This window comes from Pituophis catenifer, unplaced genomic scaffold (genome assembly GCF_029215685.1).
Source record: "Pituophis catenifer annectens isolate HBS135680 unplaced genomic scaffold, rPitCat1.0.hap2 SCAF_2, whole genome shotgun sequence".
NCBI classification, from domain to species: domain Eukaryota; kingdom Metazoa; phylum Chordata; class Lepidosauria; order Squamata; family Colubridae; genus Pituophis; species Pituophis catenifer.
The window spans coordinates 44,257,283-44,279,493 of NW_027256882.1; the positions used below are offsets into that span (position 1 = coordinate 44,257,283).

At 44.0% G+C, this 22,211-nt stretch overlaps 1 protein-coding gene across 1 annotated transcript in view; it reads left to right on the forward strand.

The window, feature by feature from the left end:
• LOC139310180 (laminin subunit beta-1-like) overlaps positions 1–22,211 on the forward strand; it is a 115,443-nt gene that overhangs the window by 1,459 nt on the left and 91,773 nt on the right. Inside the window, exons 3-4 of the mRNA XM_070934343.1 lie at positions 4,152–4,249; positions 12,245–12,454. Of these exons, the coding sequence (XP_070790444.1) occupies positions 4,152–4,249; positions 12,245–12,454 (308 nt within the window). The remainder of the gene's footprint in view (positions 1–4,151; positions 4,250–12,244; positions 12,455–22,211) is intronic.

Below are 22,211 nucleotides of genomic sequence, written 5' to 3' on the forward strand. Positions count from 1 at the left end.
TGCTTTAGAAAGAGTGGTGTGGTGGCCCAGAGGTGGAGCTCTTACCTCACAATCAGAAGGCTGTGAGTTCAATCCTAGGTAGAGGCAGATATTTCTCTCTCTGGGCACGATGAGACTATATCTGCTGAATATAGCTCTGCACTGGTGACAGGAAGGGCATCCGGCAAGCACTCCGCTCCATTCAGTTGCCAAGACTCCATCCCACAAGGGATTATGGGATCATTAAAAGACAATGAACCTTCTTTGCTATTCTCCTTCAATTCCTTATGGGGTATAATAACATGGAAGCAAGAGATCATGACTGTTACAAATTACAGGTAGTCCTCGACCTACAACCATTCATTTAACAATTGCTCAAAGTTTACGACTGACCGGAAAAACGTTACTTATGATCAGGCTCTGCCCTTAACGGCTTTCGCAGGATCCCTGAAGTCACATGATCAAATTTCAGGCAGTTGGCAACCAATGTGCAGTTACGGTGGTTGTGTGTCACAGGGTCACATGAGTAACCAAAGTAAATGGGGGAAGCCAGATTCACTTAACAACCACAAGATCCGCTTAACGGCAGAGGCGTTTTGCTTAATAACCATAGCAAGAAGGTTGCAAAATTGGGTACGACTCAATGACTCCATTGCTTAGTAATGGAAGTTCCGGTCCCAATTGTAGTCATAAGTTGAGGACTACAGGTAGCCCTCAATTTACGATCACAATTGAGCCCCAAATTTCCATTATTAAGTAAGACATTTGTTAAATGAGTTTTGCTCCATTTTATGACCTTTCCTGCCACAGTTGTTAAGTGAATCACTGCAATTGTTAAATTAGTAACCTGGTTGTTAAGTGAATCTGGCTTCTCCATTAGATATTGCTTGTCAGAAGGTCATAAAAGGGGATCATGCCAGTGGTGAAATCCAAATTTTTTTACTACCGGTTCTGTGGGCGTGGCTGGATGGGCGTGGTGTGACTTAATGGGCGGGGCTTGGTGGGCATGGCAGGGGAAGGATACTACAAAATCTCCATTCCCACCCACTCTGGAGCCAGCCAGAGGTGGCATTTGCCGGTTCTCTGAACTTCTCAAAATTTCCGCTACCAGTTCTCCACAACCTGTCAGAACCTGCTGGATTTCACCCCTGGATCATGTGACCTTGGGGACCCAGCAACGGTCATAAGTATGAGCCAGTTGCCGAATGTCTGGATTTTGATCACACGATCATGGGGATGCTGCAAAGGTTGTAACTGGGAAAAACGGTCATAAGTAACTTTTTTTCAGTGCCGTTGTAACTTTGAACCGTCACTAAATGTTGTAAGTTGAGGGCTATCTGTGTAGATAATCAGCTTGGAGTACAAGGGCATAATCTTGTACGTGTGGTACTTGGCGAACTTTGGGAAATGCAGAATTAGAGGAAACCTGCATCTCATGACAATAAATCTTCTGCTTTCGGTTTCTCTTGACAGACTGTACGAACTAATCTTAATATAGAAATGTAATAGTAGGTAACGCAGCATCTGTTGGCTTTCTTCCTAAGATTATGCAATTAAAGAGATGAAAGGGAGCACGCCACTGCCTGCAGTATTTTAACTTGTCTCGGTCCTGAGTCTTTGGCAGCCAGAAGAGTGTTTTGGCCTCTGGGCAAAGATTGCAACTTCTGTCAGGTGCTCTTTCCCTTTTGGAGAACTTTCCAGCTCTTGGGGGACCTGTTCTTCCTTGCGAGACTTTACCTAAAATTGGGCTGTGAGGTGGAGGCCGTGATGTCCTTTTCTTCTGGAGCCCAATAAGAATGGAAATGAAAACCAGGCATCAAAGAGCAAATCTCCCCTGGTCTGTGTAGAACAGGGGTGTCTGGATTTCTTCAAAGGCTGGTTCAGCATTATACCGTATTTTTCGGAGTATAAGACGCACCGGAGTATAAGACGCAGCTTAGTTTTTGGGGAGGAAAATAGGAAAAAAAAAAACCCTGCCTACCAGGTATTCATCTGGCTAGCCTCCTTAGTCTGGTCAGCTTCAGCACATTAGTTTGCTGGGTTTTTTTATCCCCTGCTTGGGGATAAAAAACAGCTTCTAAGGCACAGCTGAGAGGAAGCAGCAATGAGAAAAGCAGGCAAAGCACGGGGAGATCGTTTCACTCGGCTAGCGCCTAGTTAGGGCTGAAAAAAAGCTTCTAAAGAACAGCTGAGAGTCGGAGCAAAGCATGGAGATCACTTCACTCGCCTTGTTAAAGCACAGCAGAAAGTCAAGGGAGCAGGCAAGGTTGGGAAGATCGCTTCACTCGCTAGTGCCTCGTTAGGGCTGAAAAATAGCTTTGAAAAAGCTACATTTGGCACAGGGGTGGGTTCTAAATTTTTTTACTACCAGTTCTGTGGGCGTGGCTTATTTTGTGGGTGTGGCTTGGAGGTCATGTGACTAGGTGGGCGTGGCTAGCTGGTCAGAGTCATTTCTGGAAGGTCCTCGCACTTACGACCAGTCTTCGCACTTACGACCCGACTCATTTGTTTGCTTTTAACACTGATCAGCTGTAGGACGGCCCTTTGAAGCCCCACGGGAAGAGTTTAAACAGGTTTTTTCCCCTCTAGTCATCAACTGGGACTCAGGAGGCAGCAATAGATTGGGGATGGGACCAAATAAAAGGTAAGAATAACGTGGGGGGGGTGGGGGGGGTGGGAGGGCAGGGGGGAGAACTGGTTCGGTGACGTCATATCGTCACTGCTACCGGCTCGGCCGGACCGGACCGAACCGGGAGGAACCCACCACTGATTTGGCGTATAAGATGCACCCAAATTTTCACCCTCTTTTAGGGGGGGAAAAGGTGCGTCTTATACTCTGAAAAATATGGTAGTTCTCCTTCGTGGGCCGGCTGGTGTGTGGGGACCGGATGGCCTGGACGGCCTCCTGCAGCACTTTGCTGGCCAAGATGCGGTGCGGGGGGGCACCCGCAGTCCCCCCACGCTCCATTTTGGCTGCCAGAGGCACCACGGGCCGGTCCTTTGGTATTTCCAGGCTGGCCCCATGGGCCAGATTTAAGCACCCCACAGGTTGCATCCGCCCCACCGGTCTTCAGTTTGACACCCCTGGTGTAGAACCACCTTCTCCAATTTGGGAGATTGCAGAAGGGCTGACCTGGCCTAGAACCCCAGTAGTTGTAATCCAGCCAATCTGGGAATACTACAGAGAGTCCTCGATTTACAACAGTTCACTTAGTGACCATTTACTAAGTTACAATGGCATTGAAAAAAAGTGACTTATGACCGTTTTTCCCACTCCCGACCGTTGCAGCATCCCCATGATCATGTGATCAAAATTCAGATGCTTGGCAACTGACTCATACTTATGGCGGTTGCAGTGTCCTGGGGTCATGTGATCCCCTTTTGCTACCTTCTGACAAGCCAAGTCAATGGAAAGCCAGATTCACTTAACAACCGTGCTACTAGCTTAAGTGCACTGATTCACTTATCAACTGTGGCAAGAAAGATTGCAAAATGGGGCAAACCTAACAATTGTTTTGCTTAGCAGCAGGAAGTTTTGGGCTCAATTGTGGTCATAAGTCGAGGACTACCTGTATTGATGAATGATTGCTGGAACTGCTAGGCACGGAGTAGGGATGGTTTACTTAAAGCTTTGTGTAGGAACTTTTCTTCAGAAATGGTGAGAGGGTTCATACTTTTTTTCTAAGAGACCCAACACATTTCAGCACTGTAACAAGTGTAACGCTGCCATGTCTCATCTGTTGCAATAGAATAGAATAGAATAACAGAGTTGGAAGGGCCTTGGAGGTCTTCTAGTCCAACCCCCTGCTTAGGCAGTAAAACCTGTACCATTTCAGACAAATGGTTGTTCAATCTTTTCTTAAAAACTTCCAGTGTCGAAGCATTCGCAACCTCCGGAGGCAAGTTGTTCCACTAATTACTTGTTCTGTCAGGAAATTTCTTCTTAGTTCTAGGTTGCTTCTCTCCATTGCTTCTTGTCCTGCCCTCAGGTGCTTTGGAGAACAGCTTGATTCCCTCTTCTTTTGTGGCAGCCCTTGAGATCTTGGAACACTGCTATCATGTCACCCCAGCCCTTCTTTTCATGAAACTAGACATACCCAATTCCAGCAATCGTTTTTCATAAGTTTTAGCCTCCAGACCCCTAATCATGTTTGTTGCTCTTTGCCACACAGATATGGGGGCTGAGGAGGTGTGGAGGGCCCTTCATGAAGAACCCAAGTACCGACACGAGATTACAGCAAGTTCAAAAGGCCATTCACTCTCTGAACAGGTGAGAAGGATGCTTTTGATGAGGAAACAAGGCCTAAATATACAGTCAGGTCCAGAAATATTGGGACATCGACACAATTCTAACATCTTTGGCTCTATACACCACCAAAATGGAGTTGGAATGAAACAAACACAATGTGCGTTAACTGCAGACTGTCAGCTTTAATTTGAGGGTATGTACATCCAACTCAGGTGAACGGTGTAGGACTTACAGCAGTTTGCATATGTGCCTCCCACTTGTTAAGGGACCAAAAGTAATGGGACAGAATAATAATCATAAATCAAACTTTCCCTTCTTAATACTTGGTTGCAAATCCTTTGCAGTCAATCACAGCCTGAAGTCTGGAACGCATAGACATCACCAGACGCTGGGTTTCATCCCTGGTGATGCTCTGCCAGGCCTCTACTGCAACTGTCTTCAGTTCCTGCTTGTTCTTGGGGCATTTTCCCTTCAGTTTTGTCTTCAGCAAGTGAAATGCATGCTCAATGGGATTCAGGTCAGGTGATTGACTTGGCCATTGCATAACATCCCACTTCTGTCCCTTCAAAAACTCTTTGGTTGCTTTTGCAGTATGCTTTGGGTCATTGTCCATCTGCACTGTGAAGCGCCGTCCAATGAGTTCTGCAGCATTTGGCTGAATGTTAGCAGATAATATTGCCCAAAACACTTCAGAATTCATCCTGCTGCTTTTGTCAGCAGTCACATCATCAATAAATACAAGAGAACCAGTTCCATTGGCAGCCATACATGCCCACGCCATGACACTACCACCACCATGCTTCACTGATGAGGTGGTATGCTTAGGATCATGAGCAATTCCTTTCCTTCTCCATACTCTTCTCTTCCCATCACTCTGGTACAAGTTGATCTTGGTCTCATCTGTCCATAGGATCTTGTTCCAGAACTGTGAAGGCTTTGTTAGATGTTGTTTGGCAAACTCTAATCTGGCCTTCCTGTTTTTGAGGCTCACCAATGGTTTACATCTCGTGGTGAACCCTCTGTATTCACTCTGGTGAAGTCTTCTCTTGATTGTTGACTTCGACACACATACACCTACCTCCTGGAGAGTGTTCTTGATCTGGCCAACTGTTGTGAAGGGTGTTTTCTTCACCAGGGAAAGAATTCTTCGGTCATCCACCACACTTGTTTTCCATGGTCTCCCAGGTCTTTTGGTGTTGCTGAGCTCACCGGTGCATTCCTTCTTTTTGAGAATGTTTCAAACAGTTGTTTTGGCCATGCCTAATGTTTTTGCTATCTCTCTGATGGGTTTGTTTTGTTTCTTCAGCCTAATGATGGCTTGCTTCACTGATAGTGACAGCTCTTTGGATCTCATTTTGAGAGTTGACAGCAACAGATTCCAAATGTAAATAGCACACTTGAAATGAACTCTGGGCCTTTTATCTGCACATTGTAATTGGGGTAATGAGGGAATATCACACACCTGGCCATGGAACAGCTGAGAAGCCAATTGTCCCATTACTTTTGGTTCCTTAACAAGTGGGAGGCACATATACAAACTACTGTAAGTCCTACACCGTTCACCTGAGTTGGATGTACTTACCCTCAAATTAAAGCTGACAGTCTGCAGTTAACGCACATTGTGTTTGTTTCATTCCAACTCCATTGTGGTGGTGTATAGAGCCAAAGATGTTAGAATTGTGTCGATGTCCCAATATTTCTGGACCTGACTGTAAGTAGTCTTCAATTTATGATCTAAGTGAATCATGCAGTCATGCCCCCCCTCCTCCCCCAATTGACTTCGCTTGTTGGAAACTGGCTGGGAAGGTCACAAATGGTCATCACGTGATCCTGGAGCACTGCAGTTGTTGTAGATACTTGCTAGTTGCCAAGCATCTGAATTTTGATCACATGTTTGTGGAGATGCTGCAACAATTGTTAAATGCAAGGACTGATCATAAGTCATTTTTTTAGTGCCTTGTAACTTTGAATGATCATTAAACAGATGGTTGTAAGTCAAGGACTACCAGTAATCTTTTCATTGCCAAGTATGTATTTATGATAAGTCAGGTTTCTCCTGAACAGAGACTTCCTCCTGTTTGAATGGTGTCATTTTGCCATGCCCTGAATTATGAATTTATTTGTAGGAATAGCAACACACTTAGACTTATATACCACTTCACAGTGCTTTGCAGCCCTCTCTAAGCAGTTTACAGAGTCAGCTATCGCTCCCAACAATTTGGGTCCACATTTTACCCACCTCGGAAGGATGGAAGGCTGAGTCAACCTTGAGCCTGTTGAGATTCGAACTGCCAAACTGCAGGCAGCAGGCAGTCAGCAGAAGTAGCCTGCAGTACTGCACTCTAACCACTGTGCTACCGAAATGGCCGCCTAGAGTCCAGTTGTTTTTAGTCTGGATGTACAGACACCCTAAGGGTATCTCCACCAAAGTAAAGTAAAAGTCTTACTCACAATTTCACATAAAGAAAAGGCAGTGTGTGGATAAGTGTGGGGAGCTAATGACATATTAGCCCAGAGTTCCTGTATTAATGAGATGGGCGGCATAGAAATGTAATAAATAAATAAGTAAAATAAATAAATAATAAACTATTTTATACTTGAAGGTAAATATGTTTTGCCTGTCAATGTTCTGGCTAACTGCTTAAAAGCTAACATTATGGGACCTGTATATTTTTGCAGGATGCCCTATGGAAGCCATTCCCCAACAGAAAGTTGTCCATTCCAGAAGCCACAATCTTCAACAACCAAGTGACATCAGTTAGAACAGCCATCCCCAACCTTTCTGGATCTGCAGACTGGCAGTGGCGAAGGGGGCAGGTGGGGGTGGTGGCGGGAGGGGGGAATGGTTTCACACACGCAACCTTATCCTGAGCATGTGCAAACAGAGCTTTGTATACTTGCCCACTGCTTGTGTGGACTAGTTCCCAGCAGACCACGGCTAAGTGCCAGTCTGTGGACCAGGAGTTGGGGACCCCTCAGTGGTGAGTTCCTCCTGGTTCGGTCCGGTTCGGCAGAGCCGGTAGCGGTGATGATATGACGTCACCGAACTGGTTCTCCCCCCCACCCTCCACATTATTCTTACCTTTTATTTGGTCCCACCTCCAATCTATTGCTGCCTCCTGAGTCCCAGCTGATGACTAGAGGGAAAAAAACCTGTTTAAACTCTTGCCGCGGGGCTTCAAAGGGCCGTCCTACAGCTGATCAGTGTTAAAAGCAAACAAATGAGTCGGGTCGTAAGTGCGAGGACTGGTCGTAAGTGCGAGGACCTTCCAGAAATGACTCTGACCAGCTAGCCATGCCCATCTAATCACATGACCTCCAAGCCACACCCACAAAATAAGCCACGCCCACATAACCAGTAGTAAAAAAATTTAGAGCCCACCCCTGGGACCCCTGAGGTAGAAGGAATGTAATAACTCAGTTTAAGCTTCATTTTTCATTCTGTTGAAATGGTTTTTTTTCTTCGTACTCCGATAAAAACAAAATCACAACTCTGGATGGCTAGTCACTTAGTGGGGCACTATAACTCACACTATCCCCAGCTAATATAGCCATTGTATTCAATAATTTCAGTGGTGGGATTCAGCCAGTTCGCACCACTTCGGGAGAACCGGTTGTTAACTTTCTGAGCAGTTTGGCAAACTGGTTGTTGGAAGAAATCATTAGAAGAAATCAATTACTTGAATCCCACCACCGAACACAACCCTGATGTGGCCCTCAATGAAATTGAGTTTGACATCCCTGGTCTAAACCTATATCTCCAATTTGGAGCTTTTAGAAATTATTCAGTGGTGGCTTTCAAATTTTTTTACTACCAGTTCTGTGGGTGTGGCTTGGTGGGCATGGCATGACTTGGTGGGTGTGGCTTGGTGGGTGTGGCAGGGGAAGGATACTGTAAAATCTCCATTCCCTCCCAAAATCCCCATTTCCTCCCAATCAACTGGGACTCGGGAGGCAGAGAATAGATGGGGGCGGGGCCAGTCAGAGGTGGTATTTACTGGTTCTCCAAACTACTCAAAATTTCCGCTACTGGTTCTCCAGAACTGGTCAGAACCTGCTGAAACCAACCTCTGGCGTGGCCCTTCCGAGTTCCATTTTCACTGGCAGAGGCACCACGGGCCAATCCTTCACTGTTTCCAGGGTGGCCCCACGGGCCAGATCTAAGCACCCTGCAGGCCGGATCTGGACCCTGGGCCTACAGTTTGACACCCCTGGTTTAGACTATGAGCAGCCTTTGGTATAACTATAGCTGGGATCGGTCATAGATATCCAGAAAAATAGCTGAATTAGTGTGCATCTATAACAAGAAAAAGGTGTATTAATGGCACTTAGAATCATATATTTTCTTGGCATAAGAAATGCGGAAGGTCTGGAATTTTCAATTGGCAAGAGGAAAAGAAGTAGTGACAATCAGCACTGCCGGAGTCACTGTTTATACTTTCCTGACTTTGCTATGTTAATTAATACCTGAGGTTGAAGAGAAAGATACCATTGTTTAAATCCAAACTGAAGTGAATTGTACTTATTGTCAGGAAGTTTGATTCTCTTCCTTTAAGCTGAAGTGAGGAGAATAGTTCCCTTGTTCACCATAAGTGATAACTGCCACAGCAAAGCGAGGCGGGCGGTATCTCCACCAACAGTTAATATTACAAATCTCTCTCTAATGAATCCAGGTTAAATGTCCTGTTAATTCAGGTAGTCCTCAATTTATGACCACAATTGAGCCCAACATTTCTGTTGCTAAGCTGGTTGGTAAGTTGGTAAGTGAGTAAGTGAGTTTTGAGGTTTGGTAAGTGAGTTTTGCCTCCTTTTCTGAGCTCCCTTCCCACATTTGTTAAGTTAGTAACACGGTTGTAAAGTGAATCTGGACTCCTCATTGACTTTATTTCTCAGAAGGTCACAAAAGGGGATCACGTGACCCTGGGACACTGCGACCGTCATAAATATGAGTCCGTTGCCAAGCATCGCATCTGAATTTTGATCACATGATCATGGGGATGCTTACGTAATGGTCATAGGAGTGAAAAACAGTCATAAGTCACTCTTTTCAGTGTTACTGTAACTTTGAATGGTCACTAAATGAACTGTTATAAATCGAGGACTAGCCCATGAACTGGCACCATAGTTAAGCCTCTAGTTAATCTCTGGCTGTGCAAACCAGGTTTCTTGGTCCTTAGGATATCAAAAGCTATTCACTCAGATCTGGACTGTTAATACCCAACTTTCTGTTTTGGTCACAATTGCCTAAAAGTTTATTGCAGTTTCTGCTATTTTCAGATAGAGAACATATTAAAACTGAGGCCCTAAAAAGGTTTGACTTGATTTTATTTTAAGAAAAAGAGAGAAAAAGAAAATCCTGACCTTTATCTATATGTATAATATATCTTTTAAAAATGTATTTGTTTATTCAATTGGTATAGACATCCATCTTATATGAAATGTGTTTAAATATTAGTAGCTCAGGTTGCTAGTTAGGCTGTTGGTTTGAGCTCTGAGCTTGGCAATTTGGTTGCAAACATTTTGTCACCATTCGAGGAGACATTGTCAGTCCGTTTTGAGTTGTGCTCGATGAGCACAACTCAAAACGCACTGACAATGTTGTCCTCGAAAATGTATATGCCATACATAGCACCAATGTTTCACCTCATCTTGTTCTTTAATAAAGTATCAAGATCTACATTTACGGTCTGGCTTATTGAAGGATAAGAGGGTTTAACTGCATATCGATGAGCACAACTCAAAACGCACTGACAATGTCTCCTCAAATAGTGACAAAATGTTTGCAACCAAATTGCAAAGCTCAGAGTTGAGAACAACAGCTTAACCCATCTCAAAGATATGAGCCTGAATGGCTCACAACAGTTAAAATAACAGCAAGAACAATAAAAAATAGAGGTAGAAACAAGAACCATAGAACGATACTAAAACCACTATTAAAACATTCAGAGTCATTTTGAAGAGATGGGCAGCAAATAAATTTAATAAATAAATAAAATAAAACCTAATGAAGTACAAAAAGTATAATTCTAATCAGTGGCTAAATACAATCAATACATCAGATTTTACAGGAGAAGAACAGGTACAGCTGGGGGTAGAGTCGCCAACTTAGAGTTCTTACGTTCCCACAAACGGTCTAAATCCAATCCCTCTTGAATTTCTTTGATCCATAGCTGGTACCAATTGGTACCAATAGCTGGTACCAATTTAGTATTGAACTTTTCTTGACTAGATTCTTGTGCCTAAGCTTGACTAATAAATCTTCTGAATGGCAAGTCAACGTATGGCCCTGATTTTTTGCACATGGCAGATTTAGTGCAACCATTGGAGAAGCTGGCCACTACACTCCCCCACATCCCAAGTGTGGTGACACATTTCCTTCTTCCTTCCTTCCTTCCTTCCTTCCTTCCTTCCTTCCTTCCTTCCTTCCTTCCTTCCTTCCTTCCTTCCTCCCTCTCTCCCTCCCTCCCTCCCTTCCTTCCTTCCTTCCTTTCTCTTTCTTTCTTTCCCACCTTTTTATTTTTATGAATACCTCAAGGTGGCAAACATATTCCTTCCCCTTCCTATTTTCTCCACAACAAAAATCCTGTGAGGTAAATTGGGTTCATTGTCATGCCTCCAGCATATAGTTTGTGTATTTTTATTGCTGTTGTTGTTCTTTAACGTGTATTGATTTCCATCTGGTGACCAAACCCAAATCTTTCATTGTTTGGAAAGTTGGTTTTGATGGTGTTTACAGAGCAACTATCCTCCCATCAGCCCTCATTCTGGGGTAAAAAGGTGCATCCTGAGAAGCCAGACTCCATTTTGTGGCATTCTGAGATAAGAGAAGCATCTAGAACAGGGGCTGTCAAACTCCCGGCCTACGGGCCAGATGCGCCACGTTCTGGCCACGCCCACTCCCAGTTTAGCAAAGGGGGGGAAAGTCTCGATATGTCACGTGATGCAACCGTGACAATATGAGTTTGACACCCCTGATCTAGAAGAATCCAGCTTAGTCCATGACATGTTTTTCTCCTGGGGACAAAATCTACATCCCATAAATAGCATCACTGCTTCACCTCATCCAGTTCTTTAATAAAGTATCAAGTTCTACATTTACAGTCTGGCTTATTGAAGGATAAGAGGGTTTAACTGCATGTCGAGCTACACACAGAGTAATGGGACGCGAGGACAGAACATTCATTCTGTATTACACTGTCCCCCATGGTGTTCATCTTTTCACTAAAATTAAGAGCAACTCGGAAGCTTCTGGAAGGCTGCCCACCTGGAGGGTCAGAAAAGCCAACCTGGTGAATATGACCATACGCTCAAAGCCCACACTTTTTTTTTAATGTGAACTTCATGCAGCGCATATAAAAAAGGATGGGTGAGGCTTTGAGTGCAATGTCTTGGCTGCTCTCTTGGCTTTTTTGATGACCTCACATAAAACCCCATCCCACCCTATCTAGGATGCCCCATAGAATAGAACAACAAAGTTGGAAGGGACTTTGGAGGTCTTCTAGTCCAACCCCCTGCTTAGGCAGGAAACCCTATACCAGTGATGGCTAACCTTTTTGCCGTCGCATGCCAAAAGTGGGGGGGGGTCTTGCACATGCCCACACCCATAATTCAATATACCCACCCCCTGAAAATGTGTGCATGATGCCCCCCCCCACGCGCTCCCCTCACTTTTGGCACGCAATGACACGGTAGGCCTGGGAAGGATAAAAATGGCCCTCCCCACCTCCCCGGAGGCCCTCCGGAGACCGGAAATAGTTCGTTTCCCGACTTCTGGTAGGCCCGGAACGCCCCAAAATCAGCTGGCCGGCGCACGTTTGCATGCTGGAGCTGAGCTACGGCAATGCTCGTATGCCCACAGATATGGCTCCGCGTGCCACCTGTGGCATGCATGCCATAGGTTTGCCATCACAGCCCTATACCATTTTAGACAAATGGTTATCCAGTCTCTTCTTAAAAACTTCCAGTGTTGGAAGTTGAGGTACAACCATTGCCTAAAGCAGCACTGCCTTTTTCCAGGTACCCTGGCTGGGACGTCCTGCAACCACCCACCGGCTACGGCAAGTGGCTAGTTGGCAGCAGCAGCTGTGTGCAATGCATCGTCTGGGGAAGCAGCACCAGTATGCAGCCCTCTATCTCCTGGCCACCAATCAACTGCCTGACCTCAACAACTCCTATGGGACTGAAGGCCCAACCCGCTACTTCCACAATACTTTGAGCAAGAAGCAGGTATCATCACCTGGCATCAACCCTTCTAGGACGTGCTGCTACTCCAGCGGCAAGAAAAAAACACAATTTTCTTGACATTTGTATATGGAATGCAGAGTGGATCTTGTCGTCCTCAAGCAGACACCCTGAACGAGGAAGGACGTCTCAACCCTGTGTTAGAAGATAATCAAGAGCCTTGGTAGTACAGTGGTCTAAAGCACCCTGTTATTAAGACCAGCTGCCTGCAATTACTGCAGGTTCGAATCTCGCCAGGCTCAAGGTTGACTCAGCCTTCCATCCTTTCTAAGGTAGGTAAATTGAGGACCCAGTTGTGGGGGCAATAAGCTGACTTTGTATAAATATACAAAAGGATGAAGGCTATTGCTTAGCACACTGTAAGCCGCCCTGAGTCTCCGGAGAAGGGCGGCATATAAATCAAATTAAAAAAAAAAAAAGAGTTCTTGATGGATTATTCCTTTAGCACCGTCTAATGCTGCCTTTTGCCCATCACAGCAAACCTGCAGGTAGTCCTTGACTTACAACTGGTTGCTTAGTGACTGTTTGAAGTTACGAAACACACCCCAAAAACACTACTTACGATCCTGATTTGAAGTTCCAATAGCCAGCTCCTCCTGTGATCATGCGATCAGATTTTGGGCACTTGGCAATCAGCTTGTATTTACGACTGATTATAGCGTCCCACAGTCACATGACTGTGATTTACAATGTAAATCGCATTTATGTTCGGTTTCCAACAAAAAAAAAATCACCCATTAACTAAAATGGGTTCACTTAACAATTGCTGCAAAAAAAAAAAGATTGTAAAATCGGACATAGTCACGGGATAACCCAACATCACTTACAACTGTAATTCCAGGCTCAAGAATTAGTCTTTACATTTGGACGTGTTTTAGTCAAAACAGCTGCATGAAACAGATGGCCCTGGACCAGTTCTCCTCTTGCACCACTTGAAAAATCACCTTCCTCCTCTTTCAGTTGTTATTGGTCTCAGTATGAAATCAGAGCTACCACTCTATCTCTGGGCATGTTTGATTGGTATATATGGAAAAAGGAATCTGACCTGGGTCACCTATTCGAACTGTATTTGCACAGCTGATAGAATGACCTCCTTGTACTAGTAGGGCCCAATCAGTGATGATTTAGCTTGAAAAAGGAATGAGTAATGCCCTCTACGTAGCTGCCACAAAAGAAGCTGGAGGGTTCTTGATAATGAACAATAATATCACAGTGGCATGATATGAGTTGACATGAAGACGGGATGGTCTTCTTGGATAGAAGCACCACTCAACTAAGGCAAGGGTGGGGATCCATGGCCCCTTTAAGATTTGTGGACTTCAACTGGCTGGCTCAGGAATTGTGGGAGTTGAAGTTCACAAGTCATAAAGGGGCCGTAGTCCCCCACCCCCATCCCTGTCCCCCGAACTAAGGGAAGGCAACTCATCCGTCTCCTCTCAGATAAGGATGCTTATTAAAGAATCCAATGTTGGAGATAGAACTTGTTTTGATCTCCTATGAGCACCGGAGGATGCAAGACTTTTTTCTCTGCTGTGAAGCTGCAGTGGTGAAATTCAATTTTTTTTACTACCGGTTCTGTGGGTGTGGCTTGATGGGTGTGGTGTGGCTTGGTGGGCGTGGCTTGATGGACATGGCAGGGGAAGGATACTGCAAAATCACCATTCTCTCCCCACTCCTGGGGGAAGGATATTGCAAAATCTCCATTCCCACCCCACTCTGGGGCCAGCCAGAGGTGGTATTTGCCAGTTCTCTGAATTACTCAAAATTTCCACTACCGGTTCTCCAGAAATCTGTCAGAACCTGCTGGATTTCACCCCTGTGTGATTTGCTTCCTTGTCAGAAATGCTCTGCCTGCAGATGGTCTCCATCTATATACCATCACCCACATATCTGTAAATAAAGAAAATAGTATGGGTGGATGAAATGGAAACTAATCAAGGAGAGAAGCAACTTAGAACTAAGGAGAAATTTCCTGACAGTTAGAACAATTAATCAGTGGAACAACTTGCCTCCAGAAGTTGTGAATGCTACAACACTGAATGTTTTTAAGATGTTGGATAACCATTTGTTTGAAGTGATGTAGCGTTTCCTGCCTAAGCAGGGGGTTGGACTAGAAAACCTCCAAGGTCCCTTCCAACTCTGTTATTCTATTCTATTCTATTCTATTCTATTCTATTCTATTCTATTCTATTCTATTCTATTCTATTCTATTCTATTCTATTCTATTCTAAATATGTAAATAGGTAAGTAAGTAAGTAAGTAAATAGCTACAGTTCTATTTCAACTCTCAGTTCCCTGTGTTATTAACTGCTCCATATTTTTCTGTGGATAACTTATCCAGCTTTCCCCTTTCCCCAAATAAGCTCTTGTGAAGTCATTTCAAAGAGGAACCCCTTCACTGGCAGCGTATAAGCTCTTTAATACATTTTTTTAAAAAGTCCAAAACAAAAAAGAGGAGGGAAGAAATACCAGCCTTCAGAAAGAACCATAGTGCTGGCTAATAAGAATCTCTGGTGTGGAGTATTTGCACATGAACAATGAAATCAAGAATTTTCCAAGGTGATCCCCAGAAGGAGACTGAACTGTAGGCAGCTACAGCTTCATTCATTCTCCCATCAGTGGGGGCTGAGGCCAGCGGAGATAAGGCCACCCCCCACCCCACAATCAGGCATTTCAAGAAAAGAGCCTGATGTGCCAGCAACCACACAGGAAGCACTGAAATGTGATTGATGGAACACTCAAGAGAAAAAACGGGCATCATAGCAGGAGTCCTTGAAATAGCTACAACCAGATGAAACAGAAAATTCCCACACTCCAAAGATACTAAAGACAGAAGTTGGGACAGAAGGTACTTTTCCTAGTCCTGTTGACAATGTGGTGGCATTCACTGCTCTTCAAGGTCAGTTGAAGAGAGCCAGCACATGCCTCTCTTCCAGCCACTTCTCCACTGCTGAGTTGCCAGGTGTTCACTATTTGAGCGGACAGTCCGCTTTTTTCACATTATGTTCACTATTTTTTTTCACAAAATAGTGGACATTTTTTTTTATTCAAAAGCTTTATGATGAAATGGTACGTAATCTAAAGCTGTACAGTCTAAGAGAATAAGGATAGGAGAATCGCGTTTTGTCTTTTTTTTCATAAGTTAGAATGAAAGAGCCAGCTCCGAGTTTACTGAAACTGTTCCAGTATTGTGCATCAATTCCGGTATCAAATGCAAACGTTGAATGAATTTCAGCGTCATGGGAAATTTGTGGACTGACGAACGTAACCGACTGCTTATACCATCAGTTCGAAGTGAACTTTGTATATTTTTTAATATTTCTCAACATTGTACTGAAATTAAAGAATTATTCCTTAAACACAAAGAATTGATCAAAGCTGCACAGTCAAATAAAAAATACACACTACAGCAAAGTAAAATGTAATTTAATATTTTACATATTATTATAATATATTTGATGTTTTGAATTTTAAGTAAAGTTTTGAAGTGATTATTTTAATACGTGTTAAAATGTTTGTAAGAAAATATATAATTTAATTGTAATTATATATTTGTATTTTTTTTTACTACTTAAACACCCCCCCCCCGCTTGTCTGCTATTTTTTGGAAGCAGACCTGGCAACCCTAGTTGGCTGAGAAGAACTATGGTACATAGAAGCAGCTGGCTTGCCAATATGGCAAGCCCCAGATCTTCTGAACCTCACTTCTAATCCTTAAAATGGGCATAATTGAGGGGCAGATCAAAAAGAGATCCTGGGTCAGGTTTTTGAAACTTTTTAAAAGTCTATAAATTTACAGGTTTGTTCCTCGTGTGTCCAATCACACTTGGCCAATAAAGAATTATATTCTATTCTATTTGGGGAGAGATGCACTCAGCACATAGCCTGGAGTTCGATCCCGACTGGCTCAAGGTTGACTCAGCCTTCCATTCTTCCGAGGTCGGTAAAACGAGGACCCAGATTGTTGGGAGCAATACGCTGACACTGTAAACCGCTCAGAGAGTGCTGTAAGGCACTATAGAGCAGTATATAAGTCTTATTGCTATTCAGGTATCCTATATAATTTGCCACTGGAGTTTTATTTGTCATTTTCAGGGTTTCAGGAACAGAGCTGGGATCTTGGCCAATTGCACCCCAGTTTTGACTCATGATTTCCTACAACACCCAGATCCTTTTCACACATTCCACTCCCAAGACCTCCTGGGTTAGTCACTTTCATTTTTTTTTCTCCTGGGATGCACAATTTCATGTTTCTTCCTGTTACATTTGTTTGTTTCAGCTCAATGTTGAAGCCAATCTTGAACATCTTCTGACATCTTCGAAAATGTAATCCACTCCTTCTAGCTTTCTGTCATCTCAAAATTTAATAGTCATTTTTGGAGTCCCACAATCCTTCTTTATCCCTAAATCCCAGCCTGAAACCCAAGCATTGTGAGCGGGATAATGAATTCAGGAGCTTTGGCATGGGTTAACACGTTGGTTTGTGTTTTCGCTGAGCCTTGATGCATTTTTCGATGCTTTTTTTTTTTTTTTAGGACGCAATGGCAAACCTCTTCTGAAAAATATTGCCAAGAAAACTACGGGGACATGTCCAGGCAATCTCCAAGAATTGGTCATGACTGAACAGAAGAAAAAAAAATAACAGAGAGCCAATTGGGCGTAGTGCTTAAGGCAGCAGGCTAGAAACTGGAAGGTTTTGAGTTCTAATCCTGACAGATGAGTGATCATGAGCCTGTCCCTCTCTTTCAGCCCTGGGAAGGAAACAATGGCAAACTACTTCTGAACAATCTTGCCATTAAAAACTGCAGGGAATAGTTCAGGCTGTCACCAGGCATCGAAAATTAACTTGAAGGCACACATCAGTGGTGGGTTCCTACCAATTTGCCACGGATTGGGTGAACCAGTAGCGGCGGGAAGCTCCGCCCACCCGCCTGGATGCTTCTCTGCATGTGCAGAAATGTTGCACACGCATGTAAGTGTGCACATGCACACAAGCTAACCGATAGCAAACTAAATTGAAACCCACTACTGGCACACATGTACATATAGTAATAGCACTTATACTTATATACCCCTTCACAGTGCTTTACAGCCCTCTCTTAACTGTTTACAGAGTCAGCCTATTGCCCCCAACAATCTGGGCCCTCATTTTACCCACCTCAGAAGGATGGAAGTCTGAGTCTACCTTGAGCTGCTCAGGATCAAACGCCTGGCAGTGGATGAATAACTAAATATCTTGTACCTCATTAAAGGTTTTCAGGATCTTCTGCTGATTTACAGCTTGACTTCTTGGTCATAGCAAGAGTGTTGCTGCCATACAGGTCTATCAAAAAGAGGTGGTTTTCAAAATCTGGGAGTAGGCTGGTGGTAGGTCTCAGTTCTGAAGAGCATGAAGCAGTGGTGGGTTCCTCCTGGTTCGGCCCGGTTCTCCCGAGCCGGTAGCGGTGACGATATGACATCACCAAACCGGTTCTGACACCCCCCGCCCCTCTGCATCCCCACCCCCCGTGCCACCCCCACCCCCGCGTTATTCTTACCTTTTATTTGGCCCCATCCCCAAACTATTGCTGCCTCCTGAGTCCCAGCTGATGGCTAGAGGGAAAAAACTGTTTAAACTCTTGCCCTGGGGCTTCAAAGGGCCGCCCTACAGCTGATCAGTGTTAAAAGCAAACAAATGAGTAGACTAATGCCTGCAAAAATACATGAGTAGATCAGTGCCTGCAAAAATAAATGGGTAGACCAGTGCCTGCAAAAATACATGAGTAGATCAGTGCCTGCAAAAATATATGAGTAGATCAGTGCCTGCAAAAATAAATGGGTAGATCAGTGCCTGCAAAAATACATGAGTAGATCAGTGCCTGCAAAAATACGTGAGTAAATCAGTGCCTGCAAAAAATAAATGGGTAGATCGGTACAGCTCTGCAAGCAGTTAAAAGCCTGGTAGACCAGTACCTCTGCTAAATCCTAAATAATTGTCACATGACCATCAAGCCATGCCCACAAAATAAGCCATGCCCACAGAACCGGTAGTAAAAAATTTTAGAACCCACCCCTGGCATGAAGGTCTCAGTTCTGAAGAGCATGAACACTGCTGTGGCAAAGATCTGGTTGTGGATCACTATTCAGACTCCTAAACCTGGACTGTGAAAATCCAGAGGATGATAGTCATAAGCGAGTGTTTTCTTATCTTTGCTGGGGTCATCTAGATTTTGTCAGCCCAGACTCGATAGCACTAACTCATATGCCAGTTGAAACTTCTGTGTCAGAGATTTCTGCTGGACCAAGGCACGTATAACTCCCTCCATCAGTGTGTAACTCTGGCCAAAACACCTGTATGTGTGAATCAGGAAAGCCAGTGCTCCTTGGAGAACGGCAGGGAATCACCTTTCCCTCCTGTCAGGCACCAGGCCATTCCCGGAAATGGGGAGAGTCTCTACCTAGTCGGCTGCCAAGGAGGGCTGGTCCCTCCCTCCCTTCCTTCAGTCCCCTGGCACTGCATGAAGGGAGGAGGAGCTGCTGAAAGAAGGAGCCCTTCTCCAGGAACAGGCAGCTCCGCAGAGCACTTTGCACCGCTTAAGGCAATAGCTCTGGCATGTGCAAACTGCAGAGGGGCCCCAACTGGGCCACCTTCCCCAAATTGGCATGAGGCCTGGAGCCACAACCGGGTCTTCTTCCCAGGTAAGAGTTGGGCCTTTCCCTCTCCCTGCCTCTCTCCTGCTCCTGGGGACACCTGGCCATGGCATGAGAGATCCTTTGGCTGGCCAGAATTTTTTCTTTTTTTTTTTTTTTTGTAGTGGAAATTTGTGGAGTGGATGATTGGATATGGAAGAGCTTCTTTGCAAGCCATCTTGTGTCCTTTAGCTTGGAGGGGGAAAGGTGGGCAGTGTAGCCAACTCCTAAGGCTTTTGGCAGATCCATTTGTCCTCTTGGAGACTCTCAAAAAAGGTTCTACTTCTAATCCTTCTGGAATAACTGAGATACTCCTATCCGGCTTCCTCATCTACTAATGGGAGCTATCAGGCTTCATCTCTCGCTTGGTGTCCTGGCTCAACTCAAAGGCATAAAGAAAAGAGGATTGCTGTTCTGTAAGCAGTCAGTGCAAGAAAAGGATGCAACCTGCTAAATTTATTTATCAATGTAAAAATTTAAATTAACAACACAGGATGGGGATTGGGAGACGACAGGCAGCACAGAGGTCAGTGTCCAACTCTGGTGTCCTGGCCAAAGTATGTCTTCCATCCATACTTTTGAGATTGGAGAGATAAATATAATTTAATCCAGCAAAAGGAAGCAGAACAAAAGCTGCAGTTGCAAAAGGAAGGCTGGAGTAGTTCCCACTGAAGCTCAGATCTTGGAACTGAGCAGCTCAGGTGAAAATTAAATCTCTGGACCGGCTGCCAAGAGAGAAGACAGACATGCGTTCCAAACCTAAAATTCTTGCTCAAAACTTTTTAGGTTAAGAAACCCTGGCAAAAGGTGATTAATCTAATGCTGTGTTATGGGGAATCACCGATACATTGTTATGAATGGGAATGCAACGAGATTACTATACAGTCGTTGCAGAAAGCTGCAGGAATCCCTTTTGCTATGCAAGAACAAAAAATGGTATTTGGCACCACATTCAGAAAGCTGTTGCAGCTTCCATTAGTAGTATTTTTAAAAGAACACCATATCTCCAGCCCTCAGATAATAAAAGGTACATGGAAGGAGGTTTGCTGAGATTTCAGGATTGAGGAATAAACTGAAGGAAGAGCATCATTTAGATTTCCAGTGCATAGGAGTTTTTTGTTTTTGCTTTCATCTGTACCAAAATAAATAGGTGCAAAATTGGTGCAGAATTTTGTTCATATGGGTGCGGGTAGTCCTTGACTTACAACCACAACTGAGAGCAAAATTTCTGTCATTATGCAAAGTGGGTGTTCTGAGTTGGGCCCAATTTTTTGACATTTTTGCCTTAGTGGTTAATCACTGCGGTTGTTAAAAGAATCAGGCAGTCATTAAGTGAGTCTGGTTTCCCCCATTGACATTGATTTCTGGAAGGCAGATGGGAAGGTCACAAATGATGATCAACATGACTCTGGGGCACTGCAACTGTTGTAAACACATGCTGGTGGCCAAGCACCCAAAGTTTAATCACATGATGGTGCGCATGCGACTGTCAGCTTTGGAAGCCATATTAGGCCGGAAGCTTCAATGCTGCAACCTTCTCATGTTTTTTTGTTTTTTTTTTAATTTGATTTATATGCCGCCCTTCTCCGGAGACTCAGGGTGGCTTACAATGTGCTCAGCAATAGCCTTCATCCTTTTTGTATATTTATACAAAGTCAGCTTATTGCCCCCACAACTGGGTCCTCAATTTACCTACCTTAGAAAGGATGGAAGGCTGAGTCAACCTTGAGCCTTGGCGAGATTCGAACCTGCAGTAATTGCAGGCAGCTGGTCTTAATAACCAGCTTAATAACAGGGTGCCTTAGACCACTGTACTACCAAGGCTCTTGTGTGGGAAAGTAGGAGGGGGGATTAAGGAGAGGGGTTGTTAGTAGACATAATAGCATTTTTCTTGTCGGTCAAGGTCAGGGCGATCCTGCATCTGGAGAAGGAGTGGTCAGGGGGCTGGATTGAGATGGAGCGGATGTTGATTGGAGCATGTGACTGACTGGGGGGAAAAGGGGATGGTTTTGGGAGCTTTGACTTACTGAAGGAAAACCTGGGCTTTTCAGATTCGGGTTTTCCCAGATGTGCCAGTTTGCTTATTCTAGTAAAGAGAACTTTGGAAAAATGTTTGCTTCCGCGTCTTTACTTGGAGTTGGGGTTTTTCTGGAACACTGACAGCGACATTGGTTGTAAGTATGAGGATTAGCTGTAAGTCACTTTTTTCAGTCCCGTTGTAACTCTGAACGGTCACAAAACGAACGGCTGCAAATTGAGAATTACCTGTACAGGTAGTCCTCGACTTCCAACAGTTCGTTTAGTGACCGCTCAAAGTTACAGCGGCATTGAAAAATGAGACACACAGCGAAAGAATCAGGTTAGGTGGACATAGAAAGAGATATTATTTTTAATATAATAAGTATTAGAATTATAGATAAGTTGACATACTAGAATAGGATGGTCAGAAGCTATTGCACTACACCAGCACTGTTTGAAATAGTATATATGTTATTCTGTTTGTTTGTTTTTTTAATTTGATTTATATGCCGCCCTTCTCTGGAGACTCAGGGCGGCTTACAATGCGTTAAGCAATAGCCTTCATCCTTTTGTATATTTATACAAAGTCAGCTTATTGCCCCCACAAACTGGGTCCTCAATTTACCTACCTTAGAAAGGATGGAAGGCTGAGTCAACCTTGAGCCTTGGAGAGATTCGAACCAGCAGTAAATTGCAGGCAGCTTTGTATCAAGGCTCTTTTTGGTATATGGTATTCTGTTATTCTGTTTTTTTTAACTTTTGTTTTAGGGTAAGTGGAATGCCAGGACGGTTACACTGTATTCAGTATATTCATATGTAAACAATAAAAATATATCTGAAAAATGAGACACATGGCCGTTTTTCAGAGTTACAACCTTTGCAGCATCCTCCTGGTCATATGATCAAAATTCAGATGCTTGTCAACTGCCTCATATTTATGATCATTGCTGTGTCCCAAGGTCACGTGATCTCCTTTTGAGATCTTCTGACAAGCAAAATCTAATGGATGTGGGAAACGCCTATTGATCTATTAGGATCAATGAGGCCTAAGTGG